At 47.0% G+C, this 24,895-nt stretch overlaps 1 protein-coding gene across 5 annotated transcripts in view; it reads left to right on the top strand.

The window, feature by feature from the left end:
• PARD3B (par-3 family cell polarity regulator beta) overlaps positions 1–12,429 on the top strand; it is a 412,825-nt gene extending 400,396 nt beyond the window's left edge. For all 5 annotated transcript variants that reach the window (XM_080400254.1, XM_080400256.1, XM_080400255.1 and 2 more), the window contains one exon: positions 7,686–12,429. In XM_080400254.1, coding sequence (XP_080256380.1) covers positions 7,686–8,040 — 355 coding nt within the window. In that variant the 3' untranslated portion in view covers positions 8,041–12,429. The remainder of the gene's footprint in view (positions 1–7,685) is intronic.
• The last annotated feature ends 12,466 nt before the right edge of the window (positions 12,430–24,895 follow it).

Genomic DNA, 24,895 nt, shown 5'->3' with positions numbered 1-24,895 from the left:
ATGCATATGTCCTTTAAAAAGAAGTTTTCTCCCCTCTGGTGTAACTTGGCCCGCATCTCAGAAATGTGACGCAAGAGACCAAAGGCCAAGAACTCTTTTAGTCTATAGGAAGAGCTTTCGGCCCCTGCTGATCTGCAAAACAAAAGACCAAAGGGACCTTAAAATCTCATCCAGGTCTCTCCCCGGCAGAGCATGGGGGTTCCTGAGCAACAAGCATGACTGCTTAGCTTTGAGAGTAGGTTACCGATGCCAAGAGGTTAATGACTCACACGGCATTATGTTGTGTTGAATAATGAGTAACATGTGAAATGACACATGTTGTAATGACTTGCTACTTAAAGTACCAATCTACTTAAGATCTCTTTAAGCTTGAAGAGATCACAGAATAGCGATGTCTTGTTCAATAGGTGCTACTTTATTTTGTGCCTTCTGGTAGAAGAGATGTACCATGCCTGAGAGCATATGAACAAAACAAGTGAGGAATTGAGTAGGAAGGATTATTGGACTAGCTGTTTTGAATGCTTATTGGGCATGTATAGAGCACTGGCTAGCATATTCGGGTTTTTGTTGCTGTTGATTTGAGGGTTTTAATCCTGATTATCGCTGTTCCTATATTTGTAGGTTGGATTTAGGGAAGGAAAGAAAGGGGAGCTTTGCCTACAGGATGGGATTACCATGTCTGAGGTCTGCTGTGGGAAATAAGCTAATGCTGGAGCAAAGGAGTAACGCAGTGTTTTATTGCTTTGCTGATGGGAAGGGGTTTAATTAAATGGCACTCTAAATTCTGATATTAACCAATCTGTGACATAGTTTGCTCCGTTAGGGGTTGAGAACCATCAGTTTGCTTGCATGCAAAATAGACTGTTCATGCTGTCATAAGAAATCTTAAATAATCATACTGTAAAGTTTTAAACCTGTCAGACTGCTGTGTTCCTGTCTTAAGAGTTGTCTCTGCAGTCTGCTTATCTGCATGCAGAGGTAGTATCTGACTAAACTTTATGCTTGGTCCTGGATATAAAAACAAGTAGGACACCTAAATTGCTAAGAACTGCCCAGGGAGCTGCTAGGGTGCAACTTCTCTCAAAACATAGCCCTCAGCAAACAAAAAAGGACTTTGTTCTCCAGCCACTTTAAGGCTAGACTTCAACTAGAGTAATATAAATATGCCTATGCACTTGCCTTTTGGGATTGTGGTGCTTTTGCTGTTTGTTTCTAAATATTCCAAGCTGTGATACTGTAGAGAGAGAGGAAAACTGTGCATATAAGCTTTTATGTTCAGGCCAGTCGAGGCCACTGTTTAACTTTGCAAAATTGCCTGCTAGGGAGGAGAATCAGGCCTGCCTGCATTGCATCTGAAATGTACTCTTGCTTGAATTTCAAACAAACTTGTATGGATCCCTCATCCTCCAAATCTAAAACAAACATGAATACTTTAAAAAGGGGAGAGAGAGATTTTTCCACTCCCACTTCCCCCACACCCCCCCCACCCCCGGTAACACAGGTCATGAAATGATCATTATTTTTATGGGTCTGCAAAGCCTGTAGAAGTCAAAGCTATGTAATATACATTGCAGAGTGTTCTGCTAATCCAGTCCAACCGCAGTCGTGCCTGGCCCAGGGATGAGGGTCTGGTAACTGGAAACCTGACACTGAAGGAATTCCAAACACAGTTTTCAAACTAAAAACAGCTCTCTCTGCATAGCATGTGCTACGTGAGAGCCAGGGATTGTATTCGTTTACGTTATCTGATTTTTTAGCCTTGTATTGTTGATAAAAGAACAGGAGAAGAAAGCACCTCCACCAGCTCAGCTCATAAATAATCTGTGTGTGGTGTGTTTGGGGTTAGTATGACATTGCTAGACATCTGCCGCCTTCTGAGAGATACAAGCCTCTCTCACAGACAGCAGCCACGGAGCACTTCCTTGTGTTGCAGATTCTTCCTAGCACTGATACCAAATTTGATTTCTAGTGGCTTTTTAAATGCAAAATCCATCATTGGAAGTATTGGTCTGAAACGGCAAAGAATATTTGTTATAGGAGTATCTTGCCTATTAAGATACAGAGGCAGACTTTAATGAAGCTCAGAGTCATGCAGTGATTTTTTTTGAAACCTGCAGTGATTTTTTTAAAAAAATATATATTAAATTATGTGCACACTGAATATTAAGCAACAGAAGTTCTTAGTGCCACTGACTACAAACAGCACTGCAGTGTCTTTAATACTGTATCTGGAGAGATAGGGACTACATGGTCTTTTTAGTCAGTTGTTTTTAGTGTATGTTGAGAAGAGCTTTATAAAGACAGTGTAATGTATTTGATACTGTAAGATTGTTTGTTTGCATAATTTAATTCTTACATCAGCTTCTCCTTTCTTCTTTAAAAGTAGATCCTCCTGGCTGAGAACAAACAGCATGCAATCACAATGCATACAGTAGAGTTCTTCACTGAGAATTTGGACATAGATAGGACCTTGTTGCTTTCCCCTGTTCTTTAATCGCAGCCTGAGCTGCCTGATGCCATCACCCGGAGTCTCTGTATGTCTTGCTTAGACATGAAAGAGACTGCAGCCAAATGTGGGCTTTCCATTTGCCACTTAGTCTGTGGCTGTCTTTGAAGTTTATTTCAAGAAGTATTCCCTGACAAAGTAAGAAGGCAGTTTTTCATGTGAGATTATATCCCTTGCAAAATATTCCCTCAGCAGCCAGGAGACAGTGATGTAAGAAGAGAGCATTCCCTTCCTTGCTTTTTAGCAGGTACTAAGAGGGTGACCTCTGTGATTCTCCCTATAGAACAGAGGCAAGAAAAACTCTTTGTCATGATGAAATCCAAACCCCCAACATGATGGGGCACAGCATGAACAGCCAGACCGTCATTTTGCTTTCCTTTCCTTTCAGATAACCCAAGCATGTGTCTCGTGGATGATGTTAAAGGTGACCTGCAAATGGGGGTTAACAATGAAACGGAGTAAACTTGAAATGAAATAATTTTTTTCTGGTTGTTTTTTGAAGCATCAGGTATTTAGGCCAGTCTGCCCTGTGAGATTCTCCACAACTGAAGAATTACTGAAATAGGGACTTTAAAAAAAAAAAAAAAAAAGTGGAACTGCAGAAAGAAAAAAACGTTTTAGTTAGGTTTTTGAAGCATAGAGATACCTATCTAACTTCAATGACTAAATAGCATTTTGGGTAAAAGAAGCCTTTCTTAAGTATTCTGAATCCTTTGGTTCAGTTTTAAATAAACCTAGAAGCTCTTAAAAATCCTGCAGCAAAGCCAGAAAATATTAGATTTTATATTCTTTGTGCTTGGAAGATAAATAAAGCAGGGATAGAGTAGCTCAGGCTTTACTTGTCATAGGAAAAAAACAACAACACATATACTGTTAACCGAACGTCAGTCACGATTTACCTGCTTTATTTAGATGAGGCTACTTTGGCTCTTAAAGCTTAAAATGGAGTTCTTCAAGTTCTTCCCTGGTGAATCATTTAGAAAATAAACCAGTAAGAGCTGCCACCCAGCATATGAAATGATATGGCGAAACATGTTTGCAGCTACCCATGTGATCTATAATTTCCCTGCAGGGAAGTTGAGATTTCACTTCCTCACAGTAAAATGAACATTTTAAGGGGCACCTTGCCTGTGACATTTTTGAGGGGTGCATTTTCACACTGCCCCACCAGTTGCACTCCTTCCTTGAACCTGGTGCTTCTGCCTCCCTTCCTTTCACTGCTTGCTTCAGAAGCAGCAGCCTCTGCTTTTAGCTGGACACGCGTCAGTGGTATCTTCCAGTGGGAGCCAGCAGAGCTGAACTGTCAGCAAAAACACTTTTTGAGCTCTGAGATCTGTTCCTTCTCAGGATGTTGTGCCAGCTTCCCTACCTTCTGCCTGCCATTAATTTCACTGGACCCCCAGGTCAAACAACTGGCCAAAAATCTGGAAAACAGCTGAGAGTCAGAGCAGCTCCTACACAGCATGTCCTCTCAGAGGGCACGCTCCTGGACTGGTCCCTTTGAGTGGCTAGACCTGCTTGACCCAATTTGTGGATTTTTGATCACTCCCCTGGGTCACTGATTTTCCACTTGAGGTTATTGGTTTGACCCCCAAACCTTGGGTCACTTGGGAGGTGTGATATGGCCCTGTGAACTCTGAACTCATCAGGAGCCAACAAAAACAGCCAGGGAGGGGAGAAGAATTTCATTAGGGCCTCCTCAGAGGTGGCAATGTCTGCCAAGTGAAAAGGCAGAGGTGGTTTTTCTTCTTGCAGAAACAAACATTGCATCTACAAGGGGCTGCCAAGTAGAAAGTGTTTGGTTTGAGTTGTTACGGCAATTTCTTTAAGGATAAACAACGGCATATACTTGCACCCCGTGAGCTCTCACGTGGAAACGGTGCTGTGTCAGAGGAGCCTGCTCTTCATGCCGGGAGCTGCCCTGTCTCCCGGGCTCGCTCCTAATGGTGACAGCGTTTCCGCAGCCAGAGCTTGGTACCTGTACGCGTTTCTTCTACCTTAAATAGATTGACTTTCTGATGGTTAAGTTGACACACTTGAGGAGGGAAGAGCTGGTTTTTCCTGTATTTTCAGTCTTGTCAGATGGAGGTTTGTGTCAGAGGTTTATGGATGCTGGCTGGTCGCACTGAGCAGCTCCCGAAGAGCAGGCTTCGCCGGGCATGGCGGGGAGGTGGGGAAGGATGAATCCTCAGGAAATAACTCAGCCTCAGCATGTGGTGCTGGCCGTAAAAGGGAAGAAAAGCGTTGTCACTGTAGCATGTGTACCTGCACACATGACACCCACTGGGATCGCCAGGGGAACTGGGCTGCAGAGTGTGGTGCAGACACAAGGATGTCTTTCATGAAGTTTCCTCCGGTCATGCTGCCTAGGGGCAGCCATCTGGGCAGTTACCAGCATTTCCCAACTCATGCAAGAGTTCTGGTAATCACTGGTTAGGTCACTGCTTGTGTTATTGCCAAGGCTGCTAAAAAACCCTCACATACCTTCCCCAGGGCTTTGCTAAAGGCTCCATATGAAGTGGGTTCAAGCCTTGTCTCTGTGTACAGCCTCTCCTCCCAGCTGCTGAGCCCCGACTCGGAGGAAGACACTCGAGAACGATACCACCTAGGGTGTTTCACCCTCAGAGAAGGGAAACTGGTGCTGAGAGTGGACAGACTGGGTATTTATTTTTTTAAGGAAAGATTTTTCCCTATCCACATGTTCCTCTGCAGTTTGTCTACACAACCAGAGGTGGTATTAATTATAATTATAAGTGAACTAATGATGGATTTAGTTTTGTAGCATAGGTAACAGCAATGAAGACCTGATGGCACAAGCTCAAGCAGCTTGGGTACGTACCTCGGATCTGGCACACTTGCTGGTTGCTCAGGCTCATCTTCACTGCACGGTCCTAGGTCAGTGCTGCTTGAATGCTCTACCCTCTGCACAGTCACAGCTTCTGTGGCAGCAGTGTCACACTGTCCCCTAGAACCGGACTGGCTGAGCTTTCCTGGAAACAGCTCTTTTGGCTGGATGGCACAATGCATCCGCTTCTTTTCCTGCAACATCCAGAGCTCTTGTGTGAGTTGAGGGATGAGCTGTGTGCTAAAGGCTCAGTAGCTGATGCGGGTGGCTCAGTCCTTTTTGGTGGCTCAGTTCTCAACAGTCATTTTGGTACCAATTAATCTTGAATTTTTTATTTTAGAGTAATTCAATTTTGCAGTTAGAGCTGGCTCTTCAGTAGATTCTTGAGCAGGTTCCAGGCTCAGTCCCTTTCTAATGTGATCCACAAGAATTTGGTTGATTATAGCTGCTGATGAGACCATATTATAAAATCTAATATACAGGATTTTGAGCATTATCTTTATTAAAAGGTGATGGGTGCAGGTTTGACATTTCTTCCTGTTGGTTTGCTGCTTGACAGAAAGCAGTTCCAACCATTGAAGAAGCTTTTTTTATGATTGGAACGGTGTTTTTGCACACAGAGGAATTAAATCTGAGTGTAATGGGACTGACTTAGGGAACAAGTTTTCCTATAGAAATACATGGAGCAACTGTTTTGTCTGCTGTGGAAATTAGGCTTTGTTGCAAGGCATAGGTGTGTGAGCAGAGACAGCAGTTGTCTCAATACAAGCAGTAAAGAGTCCTTTTAGTATCTCAGAGGGTGGCTTCAGGCCCTTCAGCACTTTGTCTGGACTATCTCACTGGGAGGGGGGGAAGCTGGGAGTGCCTGTCTTTTATAATGTTCTGTTTTTAAAGCAAAAAGTGTCTGGGGAGCATAGGGTCCTAAAAGTCCAAGGCCTGGAATTCTTCCTTTTGCTGTTTCCATTTTAAACAGGAAACATTTGCACTAAGTTATTCCAGGGGGAGAATTGTAGGTTCATTTCAAGGCAGATAGTGTTTGTTCATTGCCTATGTCCATGATTTACCCCATGGGCTTAAATGAGTGCAGCAGAAAACCACATGTTTTGTTTTACTTCATGCAAAACAAGTTCCAGTGGAGTCTTGAGAGCCCAGATTAAGAAAGAGGGAGCATGCTTGTAAAATCACTGTGTGAACAAAAGAGAGGCATTGATGAATTGTGAACACCTGATCTGCTGTACCGGAATGATGACTGTTTTAATAAATCTATGCAAAGAATATTTAAACAGCCGATGAGTTCAGTCCGGCAGCAACAGAGCAGGTGTAATTGATTTATACTTTCAGCCTCTGTTTTGGGTCAAAACCCTGCCATTTTCCTTCAGCTCTCACTTGGAGAGAAACTTCCTCTGCAGACAATGGGAGGTTTTGCCCAAAGTGCAAAGACATTTGCAATCGGACTGGCAAAAATTCCTAATTGAGTTGAACTTTTTGGGATGCTCTGGTGACAATTATTTTTGCCATTTCAAAAGTATCACAAGTTAAGCTGTACTAGGAAAAAATATCAATGCTTCATTAGTGCAAATCATGGAATTAAGATGCAGAAAGCTACAGAGAGAGCTCTGTGGCACATCCTCAGGGATGACATGTTCAGATGTTGCTTTTCACGTGAACTAGAGCTTGTCAGATCCATATTGATGCAGGTAAGTTACAGGGCTGTTGTAATATCAGGCCTTCTAGATCACAGGAGGGGTTTTTTGAAACCCCATTGGCAGCTCGCCCATTAAACACAGGTATTGTAGCCTGACATATCCCTAGTGTTTCTTCCAGGAGTTCCAGTTTTTCCAGCTATAGTGTTTGGAAAGTTTTACAGTCTGACATGTTAGGAGAAAAAATAGTGGGAAATGGCTTGGAAAGCGTGAATATTTGTGCATGTAAAGCTTATGGGATTTGCAGACTTGCAGACCCAACTCATCTGTTTATCCTCAGGCTAGATAAGATTCAGTCAAACATGCATTGTTTAGAGGGGCTTTGTTTCCATTATGGCAAATGGATCACAGGAGGCTGACTTTGGGAGCTGAAGGGCTCCAGTGCTCCCCCATTGTGAAAGGGCTGTGGTGTGCGCTGGACCCTTCCTCCAGCGTCCTGGGTGTTACGGACTTTTGTAGCTTGCAGGTGGGAGGCTTGTTACCCTTCAGAAGTTCTTTTTATTCATCTGGACCTGTCATGCTTGAGGTGGCATTTCCTTTCCTAAAGTAAACATAGATCATGAGTACAATAACGTGTCGCTGGGCTAGTAGACTGCCTTTTTATGTGCTTTATTATGGTTTTTCTCCTCAGGCGTGGACCTGCAGAGCCACTGGAATATTTAACAGGGCCACGAGTAATATACAAAGAGAGAGATCTTCCCTACTACCAAGGAGGACAGCCTGTTGTCCACCCGTCTAAGGGGAACTACATGCGTGTGCCAGACACAAGAGTGGCAGAATTGCGGTACCCCCAGTACTATCCAGCCCAGCCTGTCACAAACCAGCATAAAGGACCCCTCCGGCAGGATGTGCCACCTTCCCCTCCTCAGTCCCACCGAGCACCAGCTTACAATGAAATTGTCCGACACCGTGGGACCAGTCCAGACCAGTACCAGTACAGACAACAGGATCCCAGGCAGAAGAACCCCATGACTGCAGCTGTATAGCCACACACTGGACTGGCCAGCACAGCCCAGGAGGAATCCTGCTGGACATCGTCCTTGTAAAGTTGTTCCCAAGCGTAGCTGCCTGTAAGAATGGCACACGAGACCTGGAGTCGTTCTTACTGAGCTGGGCTCAGCGTAGGTGCTTTCTAACAGGCAATATAAAGCCACATGAGGTACGATGTGTTTTGAGTATGTGAGGTACAGACAGTTGAGTATTTTGTAATTCCTTTTAAAAATAGAAAGTGGCTGCTAGAAATGAAGCGCAACACTTAATACACCTCAGGGCTATTAACCGAATCCAGTTACACCTATACAGTACGTAGCTGTCTGTATAAGGGCAGAGTTTACTTCAGAGTGCTGTTGAAGAGCTTTTAAGCGAGAACGCAGCATGCAGTACGGACCTCATGCAAAGCTGGGGATCTTGTGTAATCCAGTGTGTGATCATGAGTTGACAAGGGACTGCTGCGAAGGTAGCAGCCACATTCCAGGCATGTTCAGACCAGCAGCTCTGTGCTTTAAGGATGCTGCAGTTCCACATTTGTAATCTGGCCTCTGTCTTCCTCTTTCTGTTTGGTGGTGCCAGCATTTATCTTGTAGCCTTCATTTTTTGCAGTTTGTGTAGCGAGCTTCTCCTCTTACTGCACCTACTGCGTTTGGAGTAAGGCGTGAAGTTTTAGCCGCCATGCTTGGGCAGGCTCACAGAGGACAAGGCAGCCGCCCACCTAAGTGTGTGTCTCTAGATGTGCACGTGTGTGCGCTTGTGAGTGTTTCTTAGTGCGCACTCTTTAAGCGTAAACCTCGGAGATCAGATCCTCAGCTGCTGCCAGTGTGTCGCTCTCAGGGTTTCAGTGGAGCTGGCCTATAAGAAGTGGCTGAGGCAGTGACCGCGGGCACGGACTCCGTAATTCGTATTAAGTTCCTGTATCAGGTCTTGCCTTGGCTCCGGCAGGGCAGCCCCTTCCTGGCCAGCTCTGGCCGGGGCTGCCCTCGCCAGCCTGCCGCCGCACCAAGGCACCTGTCGGTGCGGGGGCCACCCCCAGTGCCCCCAGTGAAGCTCAGCCTCAGGCAGTGCCAGGCCAGTGCCAAGTGCCAAACTACTCGAGTTCCTGCAGCCAGGGGCCAGCAGGGAAAGGGGGTTTTCACAGCAAGGGGTGAGGGAAAAGGCAAGGGAAAGCAACAGGGAGGGCTTCAAGACCCTGGGGCCCAGAAGGAAGAGGAGGGAACAGCTGTTTGTAGCAAGTTGTTTGCAGCATTGCGTAGGAAGAGATGTGTGGATGGGGAGAGGGGGCCAGCAGCGCAGCAGGGCTGGGGGGACAGGGCAGTGGTGTATGTGCCTGGCCCTTTGCCCTGCGCAGCCTGAGTTTGCTCTGCAGCCAGCCAGCCTGGGAGGAGGTCAGAAACGTGTGGGACCTGTGCTACCTGGCCCAACAGCACTGTGGATGCTCAGAGATTTGTCTCAAGGATTTTGTCACAGGGAAACCTTACAGACTTGCCACCTAGAAATATATTTTGTGAAGTTTTCAAGTGTCCTTAATTCCTCTACTTCTGCCATTTGGGGAGTGTTATTAAACTGTTTGGGCTTCTCTCTTCATCAGGAGAAACTGGCCTGGCCCAGGATTAAGCACAAGAGTTTCTTTGATGTCTTTTTGACACCTTTGGTATGCAACAGATTAAATCACATAGGTCACTTCCCAGGTATTAAATACCACCGGGAAGGTTTGTCCTGCTAGGAGCGTGTCCCTTTACTAGTTACCCCTGGGAAAAGGGCTCGTTAGAGTAAGAGGTCTGCAAGGTGCAGGGCAGGGTGGGTCTGTGCACTGCTGCTTTCCAGGGGCCACCCCAAGCAGATACTGGCCCTGATGAGAAGCAGCATTTAATCCCAGGCAACGTTTCTGCTGCTAATGCTGTTGAGAGACTGGCATAACCCGGGGGCACAGGAGCACGTGCAGCTGCCAGGCTCTATCCTTTGCTTCCACACTGATCTCTACCCATCAGCGGGGCTGGGAAGCAGGGAAGAGGAGACAGCTTTGGGGTGATGGAGGAACATCTCCGTGATTCAGATACAGGGCTGGACTCCCTGGGGCAGGGGCAGACACAGCTCTGAATCCAGTCAGGAAGAAGCATTGGTGGGAGGGAGGGAGGGAGGGAGGGAGAAGAATGCACAGATTATGAAGCAACTGCATTCGGTTCTTGTTCCATTTCTTTCTGCCCTCTTCCCTAGTAATGTAAGAGGGAAAAACCTCTGGAGGAAGGGCTGGATGTAAAGTTGGATGTCTCTTGGTACCCTCCATAAATAAGGCACATTCCCTGAGGAAACTCATCCTGTCGTGTACGTGCTGTACACAGCCTTGTACTTCTCTCAAAGAGTTTTAGACGCTGTAGGATATTCAGCCAGGACTTGGCAGCCACAGGGTAGCCACTGGAGTTATGAAGGCCCGCTGAAAGTGAAGCAAAAACAAGTTAAAATACTTTCCTTTCCCTCCTTGAAATATAACCCCTGATACATTTGATCCAGCTGTAAAGAAACTAATATGGTTGCGACAGTGGCTTTATCAAGCCAGGCCACAATTAAGAACAGCTCTGAATATAAGCTACTGCCTTTATAAATCACTCTCAACTAACCCTTCAAATGGCATCACAGCACAGTGAACAGAACTTATTTACAGTATTTCAAGAGCCAGGGCCAAATAAAATCTGGATGGAAACAGCTCCTGGGTTATTTATAGCCTTTGAAGGACCTGCGCGATTGTCTCCCTGTAACCTGAATCTCTCCTTAAGACCTCCCCTTGACTGCATCGGCTCCACTCAGTTGTGGCGGACAGATCAAACAAACACCTTCTGAGCTGTTAATCTTACCCAACAGGTTATTAAATGATGCTTCTGCTGTTAGACCAGTACAGAGCTTCTTCCAAAAAAAAAAAAAAAACGCTACAAGTATAATATATGGATGCATCCTACAGGTGAGGAGCTAAGGAGGAAGAACAGCCTGACCTAGCTAGGGGAACAAGACCAAAAAGTATTACAGAGCACCTCATCAATCTCTGGTGCCATTGTTCTGGGAGAAAATTGCCATTTGCTGGTTTAATATCTGGTAGAGGTATGGTATTTTCAAAAGTATGATGTGTAACTACAGTATATATAGTCAGCTTCTCTGCAGTGTAAAATGTATGATTTTAGCACCATATTGTGGAAAAATATGTACCGTGCAGAATTCACGAGGTGCTACAACTGACGGTTGAAAATACACACTTGCAAAATCCAAAAGAGCCGTTAAGTAACAAGTTGTTCTTTTCCCCATATGTCCATATGTTTGGGAAAATTATGAGTCTGAAAAGCTCTTGACATGTAATTGCCTCGCACTCCCTCATCCAAAATGTGCCAGTCCAGCAGTGAAGTTACTGACGTAGCTGGTGTGAAGGGAGAGTTTGGGTTTGCCACCGGAGCAGCGTGCCGTGAGTGTGCGTGTGAACAGGAGTCAAGACAAGGGGGAGAGGGGCCCGCTCTCACGTGAAGCTGGAAGCTTTGATTTCCTGAGCTGGTGGCATGCAGCCTGCATCTCTGGCTCTGGCACAGGGCCAGCCGGGCCCAGCAGTTGAAAGATTAAGAGATAGAAAAAGAGCCTGTGGATTTTCTGAGTGACCACCCACTAGTGAGCCATGATCTTGGCCCGTGAGCAGACATTACCACTGTGATATATTAAGATGCAGAAGTCTCTAGGCACCCCTCAAATGCGTAAAGAGATATCAGTTGCCCTTTGTGGAGGGAAAAAAAAAGGGGGTAGGGAACTAAGCATTAAAAAAAAAAAAAGGCTCCTGCCTTGAAAAAGTGCATGCAGCCCTGAATTCTAATTCACTCCAGCTTCCTGATCTAGAAATAGCTTCACATGCTGCCTAATTTTTTTACAGATGAATTGTGCTACCTCCTCCTCCCAGCCATCACAGATTTGTTTATCAGAGAGTTAGTGCTGTGAGTGAATCCTACCGACTGCTCTGCCAGGGCCGCATCCTGACGCTGCGCTGAGCAGGGACTGCTTTGCACTTCCAAAAGGCCCTACACCTGTGCTCTGTCACAGCTGTTCTGCAGAGTCTCTTAAGGCTTGCATGCAAAATCGGAAGCGCTATTCGCTATCTCTGCATAGAAAAAAAGGCTTTATAAGACACTATTCTGTTATTGCGAGGGAGAGAGAGGTGTTTGTGATCCTGGCAATACCTGTGTGTTTAAGTGAAACTGATTTGAAAATTGCGTGTGATTGTCTTGGGGGAGAAATTCAACACACAATTTGAAAAGTTTTTTCTAGTACCACATCAAAGATTTTGATCTTTTGTTACATATGGCTATATAAATTTTACCTGTTTTATTTTGCATTAAAATAAAGGCTTTAAGACTATATATGATTATGTATTTGTATGTGCAGTTGTTTTCCTCTTTGTATCTACAAAGTAATCCGCACTCCTGGATGTGATTTGATATTAGAAGATCATGCGTGATCAGGCCGGGTAAGGATCGGTAAGGTAACTTTTTGACTTAAAAAAAAAAAAAAAAAAAACACAAAAACACAACAGCCCTGTGCTTCCTTGTAGAAAAAAAACATCATAGGACTTAACTTGATTCCCTCTCAAATCTGCATTGTCTTCAGTTGTAGAGCCGGAGTCCTGATTTCATAGCCCTGATTGAAGGGAGAAGTGAGAGAGAAGTCCCTTGCCGTCTTGACAAATTTCAGCTTAGGCAACTGCATGCTTGTTGCTAAAGTTCCCCAGACAGTTTCACCTCAACGTCGAGCTCTTCACTTGCTGTTGATAACAACGGAGGTGTTCTGCAGCTGTCTAGCAGGGTCCCACCGGCTGAGGCTGTATTTCAGCGAGATGGCTGCAGCAGTATCTTGTCGGAGATTTAGGACTCCTTGAGAGTTTTGCACAGGTACGTGAGGTATGTGGGTCATTTCACTGAAGCTGATGACACTGCTTTTCATACTCCAGATTATGCACAAGCACAAATGAATCTTTATGGGATCAGAGCTGCTGCGTTGCAGAGCACACTGAGATTCAGGCAAGAGTGTTATATTAGATTAAATAATTTTCAAAATAGCAGATACTTAAGTGAAAAGTGAAAAGAGAAGGAAGAATGTAGCCTTTTCAAGATGAAAATTTTGTTTTATTACAAAGAAAAAGGGAAGAGTAAAAGAACAAAACAGAAGAACAGGAAAGTGCCAGGAGGTTTACAAAACAAGATACAGCAGAAATTGCAGTAATGGTTCAGTAAAAATACACATGTACTGCAATTCAAAACATTTTGAATGCAGATCTTGGTATTTATGGTGAAGATAGTTCATGGGCAAGTCAGTTTTAGTATGTATTAAATTACAATTCACAGAGATGCCAATTTTAAAAGTTATTGGGTGATAACTTGCACTCAGCTAAAAACTGAACAAATTAAACAGCAATACCTCGGTTTCTCCTGCTGAAGTTTTACAAAGAGTGGCAAAAGACAAACTAGGAGTGTGTTAAAAGCTGGAAACTCAGTGACTGCAGGTTCAGAAGGTGCTCCTTCTGCCTTGGTGGTGGTCTCCCATGGTTTCCTCACAGCAACACTCGCTTCCCTGGGACCTAGGCACGAGTTAAGATCTGTTTTGCAGTCACTGCTGTGTCTGCATAAAGTAGTATGTGGAACCATTTGACTGTTAATTAATTTTAATGAACCATGCTACACCCTCATGAGACGTGTATTCTACTGTAAGCAGCGTGGGATGTAATGCCTTTCCCCACAGAGGGTCTCAGAGCTGGGTTACTCACCCCAGCAGAAATGCAGTGACCTGCTGCAATTTGGCAGCTGTGCTACTTGAGAGGCTTTCAGAAGCAAAATGCCATTACCGAGATTGGAGTGGAGCTGGGCTGCTTCTGCAGCCTCCCAGAAGGCGTCCAGGGCTTCTAATAAGCCCCAGAGGCCTCTGGTTCAAAGGCTCTGCAGGTCTGAGGAGGTTGCTCAGGCTCCCTGCGCTTGGTGTGCTCATCCCTGCAGAAAAGGTGCGGAGGCACCAAGGCACGGCTTGCGCAAGTATGGAGACAAGTGAGACTAAGAAGGGATCCGTTTTACTTCACAAGCACGGGATCTGCTCCTGGGAGGGCAGCTCTGCCATTGTTTTTCCTCATGGGCTGGAAGGGAGTGCCTGATGCAGACAACCAGAGAGACAGGATTGCTCTGGGAATCAGGAAGGGGGGGGGTGGGGGGGGTGGGATTATAGGGAGAGGCAACTGGAGCAAAGGAACAGGGATAAGAAGTTAAAACACGTGTCAGACCTGAGCAGCAAATATGTGGTGGAGGGAAGAGGGGATTGTCCCACATGTGTGAAGTCCACGTACCAACAAGGAAGGTGGCATTTCCCGATACGCTGGCTGCTGCTCCCCAGTTTCCATTTTGCATCCCAGGCTTGTGACACGCCTCCGCTGAGCCAAGAGTCAGGACCTGTTTGCAGCACAAAGCTACCCATGCCTGAGGGAGGAGGGAGAAGGGCAAGTAGGAGTTACGAGGTAACGCATCACCAGCACGAGGAGGGACAGGCACCCCTCACCTAGATCACCTCTTGCCACCCAAATCTCACAGCCTGCTCCCCACACGCTGCCCTTCACCTCCCTGTGTACCACTGACACCACCAAAATCTCCTTCCCCTAGCTGCCTCTTTTATCCCCAGTTCCTCCTGATCTCTGACATCCCCAAAGCCATATTGACCTTCAAACATAACTTTTGCCTTCACTGCTGAGAAGCCTTGAGCCATCTGTGAGCGTAGGTGACCAACACCCACGTTTTACTGGCACCTGAAAGTGATACAGAGTCAAAGCATGCAGCCCCGGCCGGCGTCCCACACGGCTGGCTGGGGCTGTGCTCTCATTACAGACAGGGACAAGTTGCAGTCACTTTTGATTCAGTTGCTTCATGGGTATAGATTGCAAGTAAGACACAGATTTTTGTCTCCGCCATCTTTTTGCTTGTCTAGAACGTGCCTTTGACGTGCACAAAAGCTGTTCTGTTGCTGGCCTGGCACAAAAACCCTGAACCAGTTTCAGAGGCCAAAAAGGTGATTATAGTCTTTAAAACAGAATTAATTCTCAAACCATTCCCAAAATATGCCTGACAAACTAACCCAAGCCAGACGAGTTGGCTGTGCTCACAGAAAAAAAAAAAAAACCAAAGCCTCAGTGCAGAGGAAACAGCCCTGCTTCGCTTTTCCAGAAGAATATCTGCATCTGAAAGAAAATAATTTATTGGGAAATGTGTACAGTAGAGTAAAATTGCAAAATAAGACATTCAATGAAGAGTCTATATAAAACCATGCCCTTTGCCTCCAGCAAGTAATGAATAAAATTGATATAAAGAAGCAATGAACATTCAATGTTTCATTTTTAAAATACATTTTGTGAGGAAAACAATGTGGCATAGAAACAGGACTGAAAGGTTCTCCAAGATAATGCCAAAAGCTGCAAGATGTTAGCAGCATTGTCGTGTAAGTTTCAAGGTGTAGGTTTTTAATTTTCTCTTAGGAATCACAGAAGCAGTTGTGAAAGCTGTCATTAAAATTCATTACAGGAAAAGTAAACTTACATTAAAACCTACCCTATTCTTCTCCAAAGTCTGAGTACTGGTTAGGAAGCAGTGTCTGCTTCTCTGCCAAAACCTTACCTATGCAATGTGATTTAATCTCTAGGCTCTGTTAAATTGGAGTTTTCATACATCACAGCTTTCAACCCAGAGTAAAAAAAAAAAAAAAAAAAAGTTAAAAAAAATTGCAGCCTAGATTTTCAAACTGGGAAGCATGATTTTAAGAGGCTTCATCTGCCTTAACTTTTGTAGGAATGAAAAGAGAATAAAAAATAGCACAGATATGAAGAAACTAGTTTATCAGTAAATAAAGGTAAATGAACCAGCCTTCCCTTCCTCCTCCTTTCCCTTTTCCCTTCCTCCTAATTATATATGCACATACATACATGCATATATACTTAGGTATTGCTGCTTTTGATCTAAAAGCTGGTTTATTTCTAGCCATTCCCTCTCTCCGAAGGAGAGTCAGTAGTTAACAGCAATGTATGCACAAGAGAAAACTGCTGGAAACGGTGACCTTCATGAGTTGATGGATGTACAGAACAACCAGGACTGAGCCACGCACAGCAAAGCAAGGAGGAAGTTTTCAGACAGAGCAGCATTTCCACATGTTACACATCACTCCAGCGCCTGCATCTCTGTAAGTGACAATTTGCAGAGGTGGCCTGAGTTTGCAGGGAGGCCTCTGCCGCGGCTGTGGAAAAGATTTGCCAGAGTTGCTGCAGCGGGTGAGTGCTCCTGGACAGGCACCGGGGCCATGGCACAGCGGCAGTGTCCTCACTGACCTGGCCAAGGTGGGGAGGGCAGGTGGCACGTCTAAAGCATAAATTAGAGCAATCGTAAGGCTGCTCTAAGATTATGTTAAGCAGCCTGATGGCCTGCTGGTTATTTCAGCAAGCAGAGGAAATCAAAGGTGCTCTTAATATGTCCAGTTGCCAGCTCTGTATTCAGATTCCGCCAAATCAACCACAACTAACTCAGTTACGGGAGTGTTGGGGACAAGTAGAGTGTTTCTGGGTCTGTTCAGAGGCACATGCACGCATCCTCTTTGGAATGGAGAATGTCTTTCCTTGGTTCCCTCCTTCCTTGTTCTTCTGTCCTCTCTGCTGGAAGTAAGCCCTCCAGGCCACTCATTTTTCTTTATATACAACAAAAGAACAGTGAGGCCTCAGTCCAATGTGCATTTAATGCAGTCGTGCTGCCAGTCTCCCCCTCCTGCCCCATCCCTCCCCCCTAGCACTTGGTGTGTCCCCCCATCCCCAATGTCCTTTCTCCTTCCCCAGTTGCAGGGATTTTCATTGCTGTGAGAGGACAAAGGTAACTGAGCTGCTATTGAAAAAAAAAAAGACTTAACTGGTTTTTTCTTCACTGGGCTGTTTTTAACATGGATCATTTCCCAACTCAGTCCCCCAAATTGCTTTGATGGCACAACAGGGTGGATAGAGCAGTGATGGGAACAAGGCTGGAGGGTGAGGATGGATTAGAGAGTGGTTACGCTGCCGTTGCTACAAAACAGAAAAGCAAAGCAGGAACGCTAAATCACAGCCAAAGCACAATGTATTTAGGGGCTTGGATTTGAAAAGCCAAGCACCATCTTCTGCAACAGTTACATTCCTCTGCATGTTTACTTCTGGCCAAGTTTCCTGAGAGCGGAGGCAGCATTCACCAAGTTTGAATTCCTGAGGCTCTCGCCTGTGGCTTTTCTTCTGTGTTTAGCATTAGGAAAAGAGGGGAAATTGTGAGGTTTCATTTAGGTTGTGGCTTTTCCCCTTCCTAGGATGTCTTATGCGTGGAGGCACCAGGGAGCCCTGCAACCTCCCTCTTCCTTGTAGACTGGGGGTAACAGGCACATCACCTTGATGGCCTGGGCAACATGGGGCACTGGGGGAGACAGTGTAGCTGTGGGCCCTGCTGTGCAGGGCACACTGAGGTTCCCATCTACCTGGGCTTCCTCAGCTCAGGATGGCTGCTTCCCAAAGTTTCCTGTGTGAGGGGTACTGGGGAGAGCGAGGTGGCAACCAGAGCAGCAGGTCCTAAAGCACGGCCGGGGTGGTCACTGTTGCAGCAGGGGCTCTATGATGGTGTTTTTTTCTGTAGGACTTGTTTGTTCCCCTGGCAGGGGCTGGCTCAGGGATGCCAGCAAATGTTTGAAGTCACCCTGCAACGTGGTTTGTATCAGTCATGGGTTTGGCTGGCAGCAGTGACATTTGGCCGGTGCTGCCCGGGCCCCAGAGGCGAGAGAGGAGCCTGTCTGCCAGCTGAATTCGGGTCCCCACGGCCCTGCAGACTCTGGGAGAACAATGGGAGCCCTTGGCCCAGCACGGGTGCTGGCTGGGGCAGTGTTTCAAGGAGTGCAGTTTTTGTTTTGGCTATTTGGTTACATGTCTCCTCTTGGATGTTTATGCTGAACAAGAGGCACTTGTTCTCTCACCAGCTTCAATGAGGTTGAGTCCAACTGGATTTGTGCTTTAGGTGCAGAGAGCCAGTAATACACCCACTAGCCGCCCCATCCTAGGAGAGCCTGGGCACAGCGCTGCCCTGGGCACACGTGCTCCCAGGGGCAGGAACGAAAACACACTGCAGACAGCCTCACCAGAGCAGGGTCTGCGTACTGAGCCCACAGGGCAGCTCTCAAGGCCCTCCGCTTTGGGGAATACTTTGATGTTTCACATACCCAGGATGTTCAGGTTTATCCTCTAGCTGCTAAGTAACCTGCTTGTCTGCTTTAATCTGCTAAACCTTTTTTTTTTTTTTTTTTTTTTTTTTTTAAGAAAACCTTTATTTATTAAAAAAAGCCTGCTCCCTACCAGTTCACTCTGCTCCTTTCACCTCTGTCCTGCCCTTCTCCCCACACCTCCTATAACCAGAGCCTTGGCTCACAAGCCAGAACGCCGATCGGCATGACGATACAAAATGGGCCCAACAAATGCCGAACATAGATGAGCGCGCTGTGTGGGTCCCGGTGCAAGGCAGGCAGGCTCCAGGCACAGTGACTCAGCGGCAGGCACCCAAACACGCCGTGCCCTGCCGCAGCCCAGCCAAGGCGGGCTGTGTGCGAGGAGGGTGGCGGGGCTGGGGGCTGTGCAGCCCGGTGGCAACCTGCACATGGTGGTCTGGGGTCCCGCGGGGCTGCCCTGGCGCTTCGGGCCAGCACCGGCTGATGATTAAGCAGTGCATGGGCTCAGTTTACTTTTACCCCTGCTGTGAGCCTTCTCAAGCTAAGATGTTTCAAGTTGTCCTTATCCTCAGATTAATAAATGCTGTGCTTTAAGAGTGTAAACACAGGAAAAGAACTGGGCTAAAAAAAAAGAAAAACCACCCAAAAAATTCAGGCTGGTGCTGTGCAGTCAGGACATTTCTTTTCCTAACAGGATATGGGATCAGAGGAAAAAATATGCATTATGCAACGTGGGGCAGGAGCGTCAGTAGACAAATTAAGCATGTTTAAATTAAGCTGGAGAGCCTGTGAAATGAGACCCCGTAGCAGCAGGTCCCTGCTGTGGTGTACCCCCCGAGGCAGGGCTGCCGGCAGGTGAGGAGGTGGCGCAGGGCCTGGCTGTGGTGCACAGCTGATCTTGGGTCAGCACCCGTGAGCAGCAGCAGAGGCAGCGGGTCGGGCGAGGGTCCCAGGTGGAGCTGCTGCCCCACCACAGCAGGCAAGATGGCTGCAAGCGAGCAGAGCTCCCCGCCAGCTTCGCTCAGCCTCAGGGGGAAGCCCAGGTGGGACACATCATGCCCCATGGCCACCATGGCTGGACAAGGAGAGCCTCCAGGCTCTTCAGCCAGCTTCAGTGGAGGCAGGGGAAGCACCGTGGTTGTGGCCATCCTCTCCCTCACTTGTGTGATGCGGTACCTCTCCAAATGCAAACCTATTGGGATGTGGCAGGCTTTCTCCCCTGGTAAAAGTTGGCCGTGGAGAGAGAAACCCTGGTGTGTGTGTGTGTTTTCACTCCTGGCTGCTGGGGTCCCCTCAGCGGTCCCCTCTGTGCAGGCACCACATGCACAGGGCTGGCCCCCTGCGTGACCGGCTGCCCCTGCGCAGCCCCCCAGGCCACACCAGGGGAGGTGGGATGCAGGCCGCGGGCTGCGGACAAAGCCAGGAAGCTGCCGCTGGTCAGGCATTTCAGGGGAGGGCACGATTTCCACAACAATAAACGCATCTGATTATTTGATTAGAGGGAAGAGGAGGTCCCCAGGAGGAGGGCCTCACACACAAAAGAGGAATAACTCATGCCCCCGCTGGCAGTGACAGGGCAGGAAGATGAAGGCAATGTCCTATTGAGGCTTTGATCAGCCAGGGTCAAGCATGCTGGCTGCTAACATGGCTGAAAACCAACGAGGAGGAGGAGGTTCCTGCCGCAGCATCATGCCTGGCCCTCTCCCAGCCCTCCGCTCCTCCTTAGTGCAGCCCTTCACCCCCTGTCTGGGCAGCAAGATGGAAGCCTCATCAGGCAGGTCCTGCCTCCCGACCTCTCCAGGCTCCAGCACGGCCACATCCACCCTGAGACCCCGCAGCGCTGGGCATCACAGTACATCCTCTCCTCCTGCCACTTATTCATCTGCCTCTTCTGTGACAAGCTGGGGAAAGTGGTTCCTTGTGTCCCCTTGTCACCCCTCTTGCTGTGGCACAAGTGAAGAGATGCTGAGGTGCTGGCAGCAGCAGGGAGGCAGGGCGGTGACGGCAGGGCAGAGGAGATCGTTTTGCGATTCTGTCTCTCCTGGGCACTTGCATAGTCTGGTCATAGTCACAGGCACCTGGGGTTTTTCCTGTCCCCCGCAGGGTCAAGCTGTCCCCTTCACCTCTGCAATGAGAGGCCCTGGGGACTTGGCTGTATTTGAAGGGATGGTTCTCCTCAGCGGTGCCAGCAACTGGCGATCTTACGATTAACTGATGGTCCTGGATGGAGGCTGGATATAGTGTTTAGTGTAGCTGTTTCACAGCTGTTCTGCTCCTTCCTAAGACAGGCAGCCCCAAAGCCTTGACACCCCAATAGCTTGACCCACTTGAGTCCCTCCTGCAGAAGAGCCCCAGGGCACTGAGGCACCATGTGTGTATAGGAAGGGCTTGGAGATCTGAGCTGCCCCTTTACTCTCCCTTGGACTGAGCTACAGTACGTGTAAAAGTAACTTCTATTTGGCCCACAGAATTGTAGTACTTGGAATTGAAAGCAAGAAAGAGACGACTTGGCACTCGGAGATTGCAGGTCTCCAAGATCTTACAAACGCAACACAATTAACACTTTCAAGACAGAGAAACCCTTCTTGTTTCCTGTGTCAAGGCGAGCACTGGTGCACACAGAAGTCACTGGCAATCCCAAAAGCAGGGTAAGGAAAAAAAAAAAAAAAGAAAAAAAGTAGCTGTTATTTCAAATACGGGTCTCTACACAGAGTTGTATTGCAGAGGTGCAGTATACAGATCAGTGTGTGGGCAAACCCTGAGATTTTAATCCCAGGTTACAGCTAAGAGTTTATCTAATACTGGAAAAAAAACCCACACCTGCTTCTTCCTTTGATGCATGTGTGCTCTGTGAGGATTGCTATGTGGATGTGGAATGGAATAGGCTGGGGCAGTGGAAGTCTGAGCTGTGCATGCTTCATAGCCTCTCTCACTCCCCAAGATTTTTCCAAGCTGTCGGCACTGCCAAGGCCACAAGGAAACGTTTGCCACAGTCCATTTGTCATCTCACACCCTCAGTAAATCATTGCAGTATCATCTGGCTCAGAGCTCCTAGGAATCTGGACAACCTTGACAGAAAGTGTGGGTAGTGGACTGGGAAATCCAGTGGAAGAGTTTTGGGGAACATGAGACTCTTCCCTGATCTGCCTTGAGACCTTAGGTCTCTGTCAAAGAGTTCAGCTAGAAAGCAGCCCTTTAAATGGACACTACTTCAGAGATATTGGCTTGCCAGTGGCCTGGATACAATCCCCCATGAAACTTCAACCTGGGATATGCGTGCTGCTAAGAGACAAACAATACCATCTGCAGCCTGCCCCTTCGAGATGTCATCTGTTTATAGAAAAGAAGGGGGTGGCGAGCGTATGTTAAAATGTATTACTTCCCAACATCATCATGGAGGAGTCATATATTTCAGTGGGACTAGTCAGTCAGAACTGTCTAATGGCACAATGGTCAGTGCTCCTTAGCTTCTTCCTCGCAGTGGCTGCGGCAGAGGGACAGGGATGCTAAAAATAACATTTCTGTCCCAAAATATCTTGACTTATGCGAGGGTGTATGTGTAGAGGGAGCACTAATATTTCACATGGCTGGTGCCCTGCAACCTGCTCATCCCTGGGGAAGCAGAGCTCTCTGGAGACCTGCAGGGAGAACAGAGGAGTGAAACCATGAGCTCTGGTAACAGGGCAAGTTTTGCAGAGCAAAAAGAGATGTTTGTGTCACCTTCCCATAACTACAGACTCTGAGGCGATTACCAAAAGAATCAATAGGTTCAGCTTCAGTTAATGAAAAAAACAGGGAAGAAAGATACCCTCACCACCCTTCACTCATATTCTCATTTACCTTGGGCAAAAAGCAAAATAAAACATGCCTAGATATGAATTCTCCACCAGAAGCAGTATTTTATACCCACTCACAGGGGGTAAGTGACTTTATGTGGTATACAGCAGTGGGAATTCAGGCATGTAATGTAATAACAAGAAAGGATTTTTAGATTTGTCTCTGGAACCCTGCTAGCTCAGACATTATAAAAAAGAATCCCGACCTTCTTGTCCATCTGCATTTTAAAAAAAGAGAAATATGTCCCCAGTTTGAGCCTAGTTCGTTCTTTTGAAAAATTGCTGCAGGAAATGTGGGCAAACAGCACCTCACATCTGAACTGCACATTACCATCCCTCAGCTCCTTACTGGTGTAATTAAATGCTACAGAGCCGCTACTTAACCAACTTCTTTGCTTAGTGAACTTTTCACTAGTCATTTGTATGGGATGTGGCAGCACCGGGCCCAAGCCTGGATCAGGGCTTCCAAGCAGAACCACAAGGCTAGTAATAAGGAAAAGTCTTGTAGTGCTGCCTCTGGGGGTGAGACAGCAGCACCACACAGCAGACCAGGACAGGACATGAAAAATACAGCATGGGCTTACAGCTGACAGCCATAATGTAATGTGACCCCAGTCACATTGGTATTTGATTAGCGAACGCGGAGGGATTGGGAAACAGCCCTGCTCTTAGGAGAAAGAAATCTTTCATATCCCCTATGGTCAAGCCTTCAGCTTTGTTTTATCTGGGAGATTGTATCTGAATGCTTTAGCAGAACAGACTGTTCTATCAGAGCGTGTTAGTCCCTGTATGTCCCTGTGCACAGGACTTTCCCCCAGGGGTGCTGGCTGAAGGTGGCTTGTGGTGGTCCCAGAGGAGGTCTGTAGCAGACTCTGTGGTGGTTTGTGAGCTTCCGTGAGCCCGTTCTGGGCAGGGCTATAGCCATCACGCTGCGGGTGGGGAGAGCTTGTGAATTTGTGTGCAGTGCTTTTTAAGTTCAGTTATTGGGAGCAGGCCAGGGCGGTAAGGGGGAGACCAACTTTGTATGCTTGCAGCAGGGCCACAGGCTAGAGCCACCGGTGTCAAGCTCTGCCTGTCTCTGGGGGGGGGGACGACCTCACAGAAGGGCAACGAACAAGTCCTCTTCCCCTCCACCTCCTCCTCCCAAGGCTGCAAGCGGCTGGGTTCATGCTGCACACAAGCCCGGACAGCTGCCAGCCTCTCCAGAGCCGGGCATAGCCAACCAGCATGAAAGAACTTCTGTTGGGGGGCAAAATCAGAGGCTCCAGCTTCCGTCTTCCCCCTCCGCACCGCCCACCACACCCCCTGGCATATCTGTCACGTTTTATTTCAGTCAGCTCAGGTTTGCTCCTGAATTCTCCCTCTCTCCCTCTGTCCCGACATTTCATTTCCCTTGGATGGAGGTAAATAAGGAAATAATAGTAGTCAAAACCCTGTGTGCGTACCGAAGCCTGAAGTGCCAGGAAGCAACTGGTGTGTCTGGTTTTCCAGTGAAAGTCCAGGTGCAATCTCAGCAGCACAGCTACTGTCTGCCTTTCAAGCAGATGTCTTCATCTAAAGCTCCCGCCGCCACCCCGCTCCCTTTGTGTATCGGCACAGGGAGGACGGGAGTGGGAGACAATATAAATTAATATCCATTGGAATGACAGCAGCTGGTGCCTTGCATAGCTGCAAACACGTGTCTTAGAAGTAGAGTGATTAGTTGTAAAACTGTAGAGCTGAATGTTTATGCTTGATCAATTACAGGAAGACAATAGATTTTTTTTTTCCCAAATGGCAGGAGTGAGAAGGGAGGGAGGCTTCAGCCATGAGATGATTTTCTTCTTTTTTTTTTTTTTTGGGGTAATGATAGCTGCAAAGAACATGGGGCCTCGTTTCCAAAGGAACTGGCAAACAGTGGCTTCTGAGAAACCCAGTGGTTGGTGGCTCTCTGCAGCACTTCTGAAAAACAAGATCTTTGTGGGGGATTTAAACTGAAAACTTCTTTATGTTTGAGAGGGATGGACTCAGCTGCCCAAAGCAAGGAGCATGTGGGAATGAATTAGGCAAAGCTTTCTAGTGCATGAGTGTGCATGCATTATGTGTAGTGGCCTTCAGCTGTAAGAAGTTGTTTTCATTTGTTTCATTACCTAGAACCTCTCCTATTCCCCCAGTTAAGCAGAAGTGGTCCTGTCAGAGGAGCGTCCTGGTAGTGGCTGCAGTGTGGCACAAAAGTGTGCCTACAGCTTCAGTTCCAATTCCTTAGCAGCTCTAGTTGCAAACACAGCCTGTATCCCTCCCCACATCCGCAAAAAAAAAAAAAAAAAAAAAAAGAGAAATTGAGTTACATTTTGCAATAATTCTAATGGAAATGCTAATGGGATGAAGCAATACGAAGCCAGTGAATGACCCAGCAATTTCATCTGTGCTGGCAACGGATGACCATCTAAACCATGTTCGGGTAATTCTTCCTCTCATTAGCAGCACAATAACTCATACGCACAAATCCATAGGCATTTGCTATAATTTTTTAACATGGCTGGAAATAGAAGTAAGCGCATGCAGTATGTGAGCATTACAGCATGTGTTAGCTGTAAATCTGTCTGGAAGTGTCCTGATCCTGTTCCTGGTTAAACCAGTGGGAATTTTGCCATTGACTTCAATGGAAGCAGGATGAGATTTTTTGGACTTATTTTAAAGTGGGACTTTGATTCTTTGGAACAAAGCTTTCAGATTCACAGCTACATTTCAGTACTTGGCTTGAACTCCTGTC

Source organism: Falco punctatus, assembly GCF_963210335.1.
Source record: "Falco punctatus genome assembly, chromosome: 8".
Lineage (NCBI taxonomy): Eukaryota > Metazoa > Chordata > Aves > Falconiformes > Falconidae > Falco > Falco punctatus.
Note: the sequence above shows the minus strand (reverse complement) of the source record. Positions and strands in the feature narration are given on the sequence as shown.